We start from the raw sequence: 13009 nt of genomic DNA, 5'->3' as shown, positions 1-13009 counted from the left end.
TCTGTGGCACCAAGTCTACTAGCAAGTTGCTGGTGCCTGTGGAGGGCTTGTTGCATAGTGGTCAGCATTGCTTCTGCACCTGGCCTAGCCTTATTCTACCTATAAAGGCAGAAGCATGACATGTGTAGAGTCACAGGCTTGAGGAAAGAACATAATCTGATTTTCCCTTCCTCTGCTTCTTGAGACAGGAAGGAGAGGGAATTGTTTTTTTCCCCACGGAAAGAGAAGGGTGCAGGGACCCTCCAGAAAAGGCTTGCATAGGAATTGGAAGTGGTAAACAGGAGAGCTCCTTGCATTGGTCTCTGGCTAGGGCTTGCTGAGTTGCAGCAACTTACTGGTCCACATTGGTGCAATGGAGTAGTTTTGTTTAGGGAATCCTGGGGGGAGGCTTATCGTGGTATTTTAGGTCTTAAGTGAAAAGTGACTATTGTCTGCTTCTTCTTCTTCTTTTTTTCTTGCCTCACCTTGGGTAACCCCCAGTGCATACTAAGGTAAGAATGTGTGCTTCTAAACACCTGAGAGGGTAACCTGCCCAAGACCATTCTGATAGAGTACTGTCCAAGAGGACTGTCTGCACATAACAAGAAGACCCAGAAATAGGGGATATGGGTGACACCACAGGGCAGGAGACAAGTGTGCTTCTGAGGCTAGCTGCAGGCTGTGCCAAAAAGCTGCTGCACATTTGCACCTCAGGACAGCGGCAACTCTGGGATGCTGCCACATCAAGGGCATTGACAAGCAGAAAGGAAGTGGCTGTCTGATGTCTGCGATTATAGAACATGCTGTGTAAGGGCTTCTTTTTCTTCTCCTTGACCCCAGAGTTCTCCAGTAATAAGATAATAGGACACAGTGTACATAGTACAAATTGGTTCCTCAAAAATTAAAAATTTGAACTTGTACCTAGAAATTGTAAATACATATTTGTAAAAGAATGTAGAGTGCCACAAAAATAAGCACAGCAGAAATATGGATTTTAGCTGTTTTTTAAGGAACCAGATACAATTTTTATTTGCTCCTGCTTGCATACAAAAATTCCCCCTCCCCATGTAATTAAACACATTTTGGCCGTATTTAATCCTTTACTTGGATCTTTCAAGTTTGCTGTACTTAATAAGATAGAGAAGACCTTAGATCGCAACACAATTCTGTTCCTTCATTGTGAAGAGAATTCTAGAGTTTGGATAAATGTCACCCAAGTACCCATGTATTAAAAGTCTTGTTTGCTAGCTTGTGGTACTAGTGGGAGGTGGTAGAACCTTTAAGAGGTGGGGCCTAGTAGAAGGACATTAGGTCATTGGGGCTGTACCTTTGAAGTTGATACCAGTATTCCATTCCCTTCTCTTTACTTGCATGTCATGAAGTGGTATTGCCTTCCCACAGGTCCAAAAACAATAGGGAGAACTGACCTCAAACCTCTAAAACTGTGACCCAAAATATATCTTTCTTCCTTTTAAGGTGATTATATCGGTATTTTGTCATAGCAACTAGAAGCTGACCAATGCAGAAATGAAACCTAATATCTAATATCTACTCAGGTGAGATGTTGCACTTACATAACCAGAGCAGCCTGTTGTCTCACACCAGATCTCTTTGGATTACACTAGAATTTAGTAATACATAAGAACTAACAACCTATGCTAGGGAGATGTCTTTAGTCATATTTGGGGGTAAAACTTCAGAAAGTGCTATTCATGGAAAATGAAAAAAATAAAGTAAATATGATTTGGAAGTTATTAGTCATTAATTGCAAGTTTTTTCATGTTAAGATCTTAGTCTTATCCTGGCCAAATAGAAATTTTTTAGGCTTTAGGGGCTATCTGGTCTCTGTCATTACCATTAAAGCGTGTTGTTTTGTGTAAAAGCAGCTGTTAACAATGAACAGACATGACTGTGTTTTAATAAAATATTTATCAAACAAGAGGTTGCCTGGATTTGGCTTGAGGGTGAGAACTTGTAATCTCTGCTGTAAAAATTTAAATTCAAGGTGGTCTGGCAACATAAAAAAACAAAAAACAAAAAAAATGTTATTTGCATTCCTTAAATCTGAAGATAAAGAAGCATATTCATAAAGCGGGCATGCTGAAGTGAGTAGGGAAGAGGATGAGAAGATGCTAATAAATTATTCCTAGACGAAAAACAAGGATGTGGAACTCTATGACTGCATTGTTTTTCTAAAGAAATTAGCTACTCAAGTTCAGCACCATATATATTTATATCCAAACCACACACATAGCATCAAGGCACAAACAAGGAAATGTGAACAGCTGCAAGGGAAATTGGCTGTCTCATACTGTCACTCCCAGACAGGCCTGTTCCCCGCCAGTCTTTGGCACTGCGTCAGACATGACCACACACAGCTACATTGACACACTTCACCTCTGTCTCAGAGAAGGGAAATAGGCACAGCTCCATTGGCAAGCTGCATTCTATGCTGTAGATGTTACAAATGAAGCAGAGGAAATTCAGTGTTAATATTCAGTTCCTATCTCCTGAGCTCTTCAACAGAAAGATGAAATCAATTAATATATCACTTCTAATTTACTTGTAAAACATTAAATAAAGTTTCTTTGTTAAAATGTCATACTCCATTACATCTCACTCTTAATTGTGTAGTCCTCAAAGTGCAGTTACTGCTCATTGTTTTATTTATCATTGAATATTTAAAATAGAATTAGTGGGAAGGCACTATGAAATAAATATCCTGGCGCTGTGTAACCAATTTGCTTTTTTTTTTTTTTTATCTCCCCCGCCTCCCGCAGAGAAAACCATATCAAAGAACAATGACATAAACCACTTGAGACAGATTATAACTTTTTACTTCTGAATTTTCAAGACAGGGCCTCTCTGCATAGCCTTGGCTATCCTGGAACTTACTATGTAGACACCAGGCTGGCCTCAAAAGTCACAGAGATCCACCTGCCTCTGCCTCCTGAGTGCTTGGATTAAAGGTGTGTGTCACCACTGCCTGGTATGATTATAATTTTTACAACAAGACTGCAAGCATTGACCAAATAATGAACAGGTTTGTAGAGCTGCAGAGGACAATGAAGTTCATTAGCAACCACTCACTTTAAAGACATTGAAGCAACTTCCTGTTGGAAAAGAATTCAAGTTCGTACTTAGCCAGAAAATAATGAAATGTACCTGCAATCGTAGTAAGACAGATAATAAATTATTGAGTATGAGCAAGATTGCATGAAATGACAGTGACGAGATAAGAAGCAGACTATCTTATTAGGAACTTCCTTCATAGTTTTTGTGACTGTGAACCAAGTCCCACATATCACACATTAGTGAACTAAGAAGTGATGGGCAAAAGGATGTTTTTCACTTATAATTCATGAAATTAAGCAAAATGTTAAGGAAAGGTAGGTGATATAACACCAAAATACAGGGATCTGACAAACAGCTTTCACAGATGAGTTTTTGAAGTTGTAAATTAGAGAAAAATTTCTGAGATCTACACTTTGTTTTTCTGCTCAAATTAACATACCAACTTGGGATCTTCTGCATAAACACCTCCCCAGGAGGTTCGAGCAGAGGAGTTCTTGGATAGCCTGGGAAACCCCACCCCTTAAATATAAACAATTGGCATGATGAAACATGAGACAGTGCAGATAGCACGATGGGGCTGCCCACACATCCTTAGTATCATTAAATATGAGAAAGCACAAAGACAGTCCATACAGGTCCCAAAGAAAGATTACCAAAGCTAAAATGGAATTTTCAAGAAAATGAAGAGGCTATAAATTTATAAACCCCAAGAAAAATGTCTTACACAATTATGCATTGTGATTCCACAGATCATAAAAGGATATCAAAACCACCAGGATATTTTCTTTTTCTTTTATGGAGTAAATATTTGTCTATCCTATTAGTACATTTTTCCTCTCAAAACTTACTACAGAATTTTCAAATCTGTTCAATTAAAAATAGCCCCCCCCATTGTCTGTTTGAATGTATTCCATATATATTCAGGTACCCATTATGATGCTAAATAAAATAGGCTAGTCATAAAAAGACAAAAACTGGACTACTAAGATGTCTCAAAGGGTAAAGTTGCTTGCCCCCCAAAAAACCTGTTGACATGAGATCAATCCTTAGGACCCACATGGTTGAAGGAGAAAGTCAATTCCTGAAAGGTCCAAATGCACTATGGCACATGTGCGCCTAAGCAACTCTCTCTCTCTCTCTCTCTCTCTCTCTCTCTCTCTCTCACACACACACACACACACACACACACACACATACTTTAAAACATTAAAAAGAGGTAAATACTGTGTGACTCACTGAAGTTCTTGGAATAGTAATACTGATAGAGACAGGGAGTAGAATTATGGCTGTCATGAGCTAAGCGACACTGTTTTATGTTTTGGTTCCGTTGAGGAAGAGGAAAGAATTCTGGAGACATATGGTGGCAATGGCTTTACAATAACATGAATGCACTTAACCCCATAGAACTGTACACTTTACACTGCTGAAGGTGGGTCTGGAGAGATGGCTCAGTGGGTAAGAACATGTGCCACTCTTACAGATGAGTTCAGTTCTCAGCATGGACACAGTCTCTCACAGCTGCTGTAACCTCAGCTCTCCAGGACATCCTACATGCGCTCCTGGCCTCTGTGGGCACCCACAATGATGTGCACATGTACATACATGTACATAGTTAAAAAGAAATCTCCAAAAACTAAAAATGATACAAAACTATTTTAATACATAGAATTATGACACACATTTCTGGAAAATTAGCTTTGATTTAACTTTTCTTATTTTGAATCTTACGATGATTTCTTCCATGAACATAATAAATGGTTTGATTGGAATATGACAGTCAATGCCAAAACAAAACAAAGCATGTGGAAATGGTCAATTTAATGTTGGGTTTATATCACAACCATAAAAAGACACAAATGGTGATATTATTTTATAGAACATTTGCCAGAATCTGTGACGATTGGGAAGTGTCAAATACATACTTGAATGTAGATGGAATGATGAGATGAATACTGTTCTGATATGTCCTCATCACTGATATAATATTTATAACTCATAGTGCTTCTTCCTTCCTTCCTTCCTTCCTTCCTTCCTTCCTTCCTTCCTTCCTTCCTTCCTTTCTTTCTTTTGAGATATGGTCTCATGTATCTCAAGCTGGTGTCTATGCATTCTGTAGCTGAGGATAACCTTGAACTTCTGATCCTTTTGCATCCATTTCCTGAGTGCTTGGACACAGGCATGTACAACCATATTTAATTTATGGAGAGCTGGGGATTGAATACAGGCTTTCTGCATGCTAGGTAAGCATTCTGTTATCTAAGGTACATCTTTAAGTCCTAAAATAACTTCATCTTGAAAGGATACAAAAATGCTAAGATAGGTTTAAAAAAAAAACCTGATTGCTTCTGTCACTTATAAGAGCTTTGTTTTAGTGCACAGTTTGCCCATTGTAAGTGAACAGATTGATGAGTTCGGGTAAATGTATAGCTGTGATGCTTCATCTTGCCTGTCAATTTGATGGAATCTTGGATTAAGTAAGTCAGAATCACACTTTTGGGCAAGTCTAGAAGGTTCTCAAGAGGAAAATCCCTTTAACACACCTTTAATCTGAGGCAGAGGCAGAGGCAGTCAGATCTCTACCAGTTCAGCCTGGTCTACAAAGCGAGTTCTAGGGCAGCTAGGGATATGTAGAAAGACACTTAAAAAACAAAAACAGGATGTAAGCTCCCAGTTACTGCTCCAGCACCATGCCTACCTGCTGCCATGCTCCCTGCTGGGAAGATCATGAACGCTAACCTTCTGGAACTGAAGTAACCTCCCAATTAAATGCTTTTTTAAAAAAATATAAAAACAAAACAAAACAAAAACAAACAAACAAGAGGAAAGACCTCTCTCGGAAGGGCAGCACCCGTCTGAGAAAAAGGAGTCTAAGAGAAAAACAGTGCTGCTTCGCGAGCCTGCTTCCCTTTGTTCCTTTCTGGCAAATACATCTTATCTTGTTGTTGGTGGGGCTATGGTCACTTCTTTGCTGACAGTGGAGTCCAGCTTCTTGTTCTGTCCAACATGGACAGAAGAGCAGCAGCTGTCTAGGAATCCTGCAGTCCTTGAGGGCCATATTTGAATTGCTGAGGTATCCAATGTTGTGGACTGAACAGATACTGGGTATTCACCTTCTCCAGTGTGTAAACAGTCATGTTGGATATCCAGCCTACATCGTGTAAGCCCCTTTGTAGTATGTATTCATTCTATTGGTTCTGGTATGGCAGAGAACCTCAACTAATAGTTACATAATTATTATCATCTCAATTCAATTTTTAGAACATTTCCCATTGTAAGTTTAAAAGTTTAAGTTTAAAATTATAAGTTTTGTTTTGTTTTGTGGTGTTGGGGAGAAAACTGGAGATTTCGTGCATGCCAGGCAAGTACTTTGCTACTAAGGTATATCCCTAGTAGCATGGCCCCTAAAACCTTTAAAAAATATAGAGAGAGCCAAATTTTCATTGCCTTGGGACGAAGAATTATATGCATTAAAAGGAACCAGGTAACCCAGGTTTCAGATATCTTGTTTCTTATAGTACAGAGATGGAAATATAAGGAAGTCTTTTTTTTCCTAACCAGTTAGAAATGGTAGAGTAAGTGACTCCCCAAAACAAAAACACTTTGATCTTCAGCCCTAGGAAGTATGCAATTGCACAAAGACCACCACCACTGGGCTGGGGCCACCACCAAGCTAGCTAGAACTTGCCAAAGCTGATGATTCTTTGAGTCTGATTAGAAGGGTGAGGGGAGGAGGCTACCAGTAACTTGACCCCAAAGGTCCTCAGGGCTTCTCATTCCAGATATTTAAGTCCAGAATTCATGAGAAATAGTTTTGGCATTTCCTGACTGGAGAGGTTGTTACACATTTAAACTGTTGTAACTTATTTATCCAGACTCTAAGTTGCTGAAAAGTTCTACTTCATTTTTCCTTTAGGAAACTTCTGAGTTCTAAAAATACTCTATTCCAAACATGTCTACTAAATCAATGTCATCTTAAAGATACAAAACAGTACATCTAGAGTTGTAGTTTTTCAGGCTAGATGGAAAAACTCAAACTTTCTCTAAGCAGTAAAGCAATACAATAAAGATATGCATATGCAATCTTTATTGCAATCAATCATATGCAATACTAGGGATTTCAGCACTTGTTTATTTCTAATGTAATACTTTAACTTATTACTTCAAACAACACTAATCTATTAGTCTCCTTATCATGCAACATCTAAATTAAGCTACTCCTAGTGTTGGCTTTGTGGTTTTAGCAATTCATTTGCTGGGTACAGTTTTAGAGAACAAGCTTAAGCTTTCCTACAAAAGCATAATAGTCAGGTGGGGTATCATGTTCACTACTGAGATAACAGCACTACATGCTAGCAGTCAAGAGGTATGACAGATGGGGGGAGACAACTTAGTTGTCAAAGTGTACCAGAGATTATGAACGTGCCATTTAACAATATTTTATAATGCCTTACTTAAAAAGCAAAAACTTATTTTGTAATAGGAAAATTTCTCTAAGAATGAGAAGACTGAGATTGTTATAAAATAATATTTTCAAAATGGCTTTTAATCTGAAAAATAAAACCATCCAAAATGATTGACTGATCATCCAAAGTACCACACAAATTCTAAGTCATCATCGATTCAAAAGACCACAAGAAGACAAAGACTATACTTTAGTGCTTATTTCCAAGAATGTGAAGTGAGTGCACTTAGCACTCACACCTGATTGAAGTGGTAATTCAGAGTAAAGTCAGTTTTGTACATTGTACTAAGGTGAATTGTCTCTCCCCAAGTTTGGCTCTACCTAGAGCCCCAGAATATAACATATTTGGAAATGGAAGGTTTTCAAATGTAATTAAGATGAGGTATATTGGATCAGGGTCAGCTTAAACCCAGTGGCTGGTATCCTTTTAAGGAGGCCATATGAAGACAGATAAAAGCACAGAAGAAAATGACATATGGGGGATAGGGTAGAGTCTGGAGGGAAGTGTCTATAAGCCAAGGGGTTGGGGGCAACCAGTAAAAGTTGGAAGTGGCTGCTTTAAACCACTTAATTTGTGATACTTTGATTTGGCAGCCTCAGCCAACTAGTGCTCACACCAAATTCTATCTTACTAAAATCACTTATATAGATCATATGTAGTCCATCTTAACACTGGCACCTTACAATTATAAACAGAGGCTGAAAAAAGTTGACCCAAGCAGGTCTGTTTTATGCTTCTCTCGATTTCTGCCTACAAAATGAGGAACAGTGTTCATATGCTGGGAATAGTTAGGCAGCAAATATTTGGACATTTTTGACTAATTTCTAACTAGAGATTAAACTAGTATTCAAATCAGAACATACCTTGCTCTTCAGAACCAGGGGGTTTCTTTTATAAATCCATACATAATAATTGTACATTATTTGTAGAGAATGGTGTAATGTGCCAAGAAGTAGACATTGGGCAGCAATCAAATCAAGATATTTAGTATATCTGTCACTTCTTACATTTATCATTTTTTTGTGGTAAGACTACTTAAAAATCCTCTCTTATAGCTATTCAGAATTAATCCATATGATATTGTTAGCCAAAGCCACCCTACTGGGTAGGTGATTGTCAGATCACCTTCTTCCCAGCAACTCTGGACCAACATCTTCCCATCCTTCCACCAAGGGCTTCCCCAGCTGCTCATTCTTCCTACTCAGTTTCTGTGAGATGGCCATTAGATCCCACATATGGGTGACATCATGCTACAGCTGTCTTTCTGTGTCTGGCTCATTACACTAATCATAATGGTTTCCAGGTTCACTCATGTTGCTGCAAATGACAGGCACTTCAACGCCACAGTAACTTTGTTCCCTCCAAATTCTAAGAAATGCTAAACTTGTTTAAATTTAAAGCCATGACTAGGGCAAACAAAGCCCTCAGATGGTCTTTAGTCATCCTTAGGAACTTCTTACTCTTGTTTGTCAGCTTCTGGTCTCAAACTTAGATATTTAGAATATTACTGGATTAACAAAAATAACATAAAATGGTTCCCTGGGGCTCAGCAACCTGAGAGAATTCATGACCCTCGAAACTATGCCTAGTGGTTGTCACTACTAAAGACCCCGCAAAACAAAACAAAACATACCCAGCATGGGGTATAGAATAGTGGAAGAAGAAGATATGGGTGAATAAAGTTTTGAAAGTTTCTCCCCAAGAACTGTTCATCCCTACTTTTTCTTGCTTTAAAGTTTAATTTGTTTACTATTATTATTATTATTATTATTATTATTATTATTATTATTATTATTATTATTTGTGTGTGTGTGATGTGTATGTGTTTGGGGGGAAGGGGTCCATGCTATTACATGTGTGTGGAGGTCAGAGGCAATTTTGTGGTGTTGGTTTTATCCTTCTACTATGTGGGCTTTGGGCATCAGACTTGGCAGCAAGAACCTTTACTGGCTCTTTTAGACAGTCTCACTATGTAGACTAGGCTGGTTTCTAACTTGTGATCCTCCTGCCTTTGATTTGAGGAGATCTTGTACATGCTAAACAAGTGTTCTACCACTGAGTCACACCCCCAATCTGTGCCCATGTCTAAATTGTATTTTCTAGGTCCCTTACATTCTAAAGTCAGAGGTCAAAGGGTAATTTACAAGAGCCGATTATTTCCATCCGCTATGTGGGTTCCAGTGATTGAACTCAGGTCTTTAAGCTTGGTAGAAGACACCTTCACCTGCTGAGCCATCTTACCACTTCCACACTCATTTTAAAGATTTTATTTAAAATTATGTTTATAGCTAGGCTTTGGTGGTACACACCTTTAATCCCAGCACTTGGGAGGCAGAGGCAAGTAGATCTCTGTGAGCTCAAGGCCAGCCCAGTCTACAAGAGCTAGTTCCAGGACAGCTTCCAAAGCCACAGAGAAACCCTGTCTTGAACCCCCCCAAATTGTTTATATACATATGTGTATGTGTGAGTATGGGTCTGTAAATACAGTTGTCTATAGAAGCCAGAAGAGGGTATTGGATATCCTGGAGCTAGAGTCATAGGCAGTTGTAAGCTGTGATGATGTGGGTGGTGGGAACTGAACTTGGGTCTTTTGGAAAAACAGCAAGTGCTCTCTCTCCAGTCACTACACACATAATTTAGAACTGTTTATTGTAGCAGTTAATGAGCTTTGATTTATATATACACTATATAAAAAGCCAAACCAGGGAGGGGTAGATGGCTCAGTGAGTAAAGTGTGCACCATGTAAGCATTAGGGCTTGAGCCTAGATAAAAAGCTGGGCTCAGCACTGTGTCTGTAACCTTAATGTTGGAAGATCCCTGCAGTTCATCTAGACAAATCAAAATGCGGCAGGCTTCGTGAGAGACTCTGTCTCAACAAATAAGGTAGAGAGTGAGTAAATAAGATACTCCGTGTCAATCTCTGGCTTCTACATGTAGGCATATACATATGCACATGTATCACACAGCCTCAAAAATGTTACCTTTCACCCCCACACAGAGTCAAACTAAAGAAGGAAATCTGATAATTTAAGGTGACCAAATTTATGGACAGAAACCACTGTTCACTAACTCTAATTATATAGTGTAAAGTTGAAACATCATACAACATTTTTAGCTTAGCTTTCCCCATAGAGGTCCTCATCAAAATAGGGCTCTACAGGACTTCAAAGGAAAAGATTTGTGCCTGACTTAGCTTGAGAAATGCTATTAAATACATCTCAAAAGGGTTCTTTGTTCAGAACATTTCAGCACTGTTACTATAATTATGCCCATTCTGAATCCTATATTTAGTCATCAAATAACCAATCAGTTCAAGTCTTTTCTCCCTTCCTGTCATAGTATTAACTAGCAGAAGAATGTTCCATAGAACATCCTGTAAAGTTTTGCTTTAGTGCAGTCTGCACCCTACGGTGGGTGAATCAAGTAGTACCAAATAGTTTCAGGTCTTCCAAAGCAAGCTTTGTTCTCTGATTAAGGCAAAGAGCTTCCTGCAAAAATGACAGATATCTACTCTTACCATGGAACCATCCAAGATTTCACTGCAGAAATCAATCAAGTTTTCTGACACTACACTGAAGGCAGGCATGGATAGTCACTTTCTGTTCCTATTCTTTTCTTTTTCGGGACAGGGTCTCACTATGCAGTCTTGGCTGGGTTGGAACTCTTTATGTAGATCAGGCTGGCCTCAAAACCACAGAGATCTGCCTCCCTCATGCTGAGATTATGGGTATGGGCCACCATACCACACCTGGTTTAACAACTTCTTTTTTTTTTTTTTTTTGGTTTGTTTATTTGTGTCCTGTTGAAGAAGCCTGCCAAATTTAATGATGGGATATCCCCTTACATTTGAAGAAGATCCAAATTTATGAATCCCAATTATATTAAATATTTATGTGTATGAATATATCTAGTCCATTGCACAGTATCTCAATTAATTTTATTACTTCTATATGCATGCTTGAGGAATAATGTTTTAAGGCAATAGGAAGAAATCACTGTTAAGGCTAATAGTTTATTATAATATAAACAAAATATGCCTTGGTAAATTAGGGTTATGTTACACTTTTTTTAAAAAAGTCACTCATCACTTACATGCACACATTATTTATAAATATAAGTACATACGATTTCCCCATTGTGGCTGGTGAGGATATACTACACTTGTACTAAACGTATGTTTTATTTTAGTTTGGAATTTGTACTATATAGTTCACCCCATTTTTTATAGATCCAAAGAAATTGAAAACAGAGTGCTATGTTAGAGATCTGAGAATCCCTATAAAGTAAAAAGGTTTGCTAAATGTTAAATGTTCTCCAAACAAGAAAAGTAAAAAGACAAGTCTTACGTCTAGCAGTGTGTGAAGATGCTGATCCTGGAAAACACTGTGTAGGAAATCTAGGTCCTTTTCACTGCAGTCTGTAAGTGCGTGAATCTCTTCCAGGCTGTCCAGCACCTGAGAGACGGCTCCTGGGGGCGAGGGTGAAATGGAAAAGAAACTGTTAACACATCATCAATGTTATACTGGATTGCAACCTTAAGCTTGCATATAGTAACAATGAGCTTCAAAGCCCAGAAGGCTTGCATTTTTATTAAGAAGAGGCTTAAATGTGCTTCATAACATTTAAGGGCAGAATATTTTGAGTGCTTATGTAGTCAACAACGTATTTGTGTCTTTTGTTTTTAAAGATGAACTTAAGCTGTATATTTAAATAAAACACTATGTCAACATAACTGGGAGTTACTATGACAGAAGATCTGGGTGCAGCAAGTTAGATATCAGCTAGACAATAAGGGTATGGGACACCAAAGCTTTTTGCAATATTACAGACACAACACAGGTAGGCCTTTCACACAAGGGCATTCTATCAAGAACTGAGAGAACAATCAGCTATGGGTAAGCGGCACAGACCATCAGTTGAGAGCTCTTGCTGCTTAAAATAAGCTTGGAATTTTAAAAAAAAATAGTTTTAGTTAGCCAAAACCTCAGTCATTTTTTTCCCTTTTTAAATTTTACATATGAAGTCAGGAGAACCAAAATCATTCTCATTGTCTCAGAACCTTATACAGACCCATAGACTAAGGGATAGTAGACAAACATGCATATGCATAATGGACACATCCAAATATCATGCGAAAATTTTTAGGGAAGTCATTTTGTAGGGCAAAGAAAATGGAAGTGTTATCAGTCTCCCTACATTTCCTCAGGCTCAGCACACTAGGCAGGTATCTTTAGTGAAAGACATATATGAGCATTATTAGAGTCATTTACATAGCCTTAAAGAACTAATCAATTTGTTATACTCTACAGACGATATGCAAATATACATCCCATTAAAAAGAATCCCAAGAGGCACATTTGTATATAGCAAGAAAGTCTAAGAACAAGCACTTCATTCACAGTTAAGTCTTCAGATCAGTGTTTCTCAGACTGGTGGGGGATTTGGATTTTGCTTTCCAAGGGGACATTTCTTAGTGTCTGGGGCTATTTTG

General features: G+C 38.3%; 1 protein-coding gene across 13 annotated transcripts in view; it reads right to left on the bottom strand.

The window, feature by feature from the left end:
• Positions 1-13009, bottom strand: part of Cask (calcium/calmodulin dependent serine protein kinase) — a 309975-nt gene that overhangs the window by 54869 nt on the left and 242097 nt on the right. For all 13 annotated transcript variants that reach the window (XM_051179168.1, XM_051179169.1, XM_051179174.1 and 10 more), the window contains one exon: positions 11865-11986. In XM_051179168.1, the coding sequence (XP_051035125.1) occupies positions 11865-11986 (122 nt within the window). The remainder of the gene's footprint in view (positions 1-11864; positions 11987-13009) is intronic.

Source organism: Phodopus roborovskii, unplaced genomic scaffold, assembly GCF_943737965.1.
Source record: "Phodopus roborovskii unplaced genomic scaffold, PHOROB, whole genome shotgun sequence".
In the NCBI taxonomy this organism is placed as follows: Eukaryota; Metazoa; Chordata; class Mammalia; order Rodentia; family Cricetidae; genus Phodopus; species Phodopus roborovskii.
The sequence above is the reverse complement of the archived record's forward strand: the minus strand, read 5'-3'. Positions and strand labels throughout refer to the sequence as shown.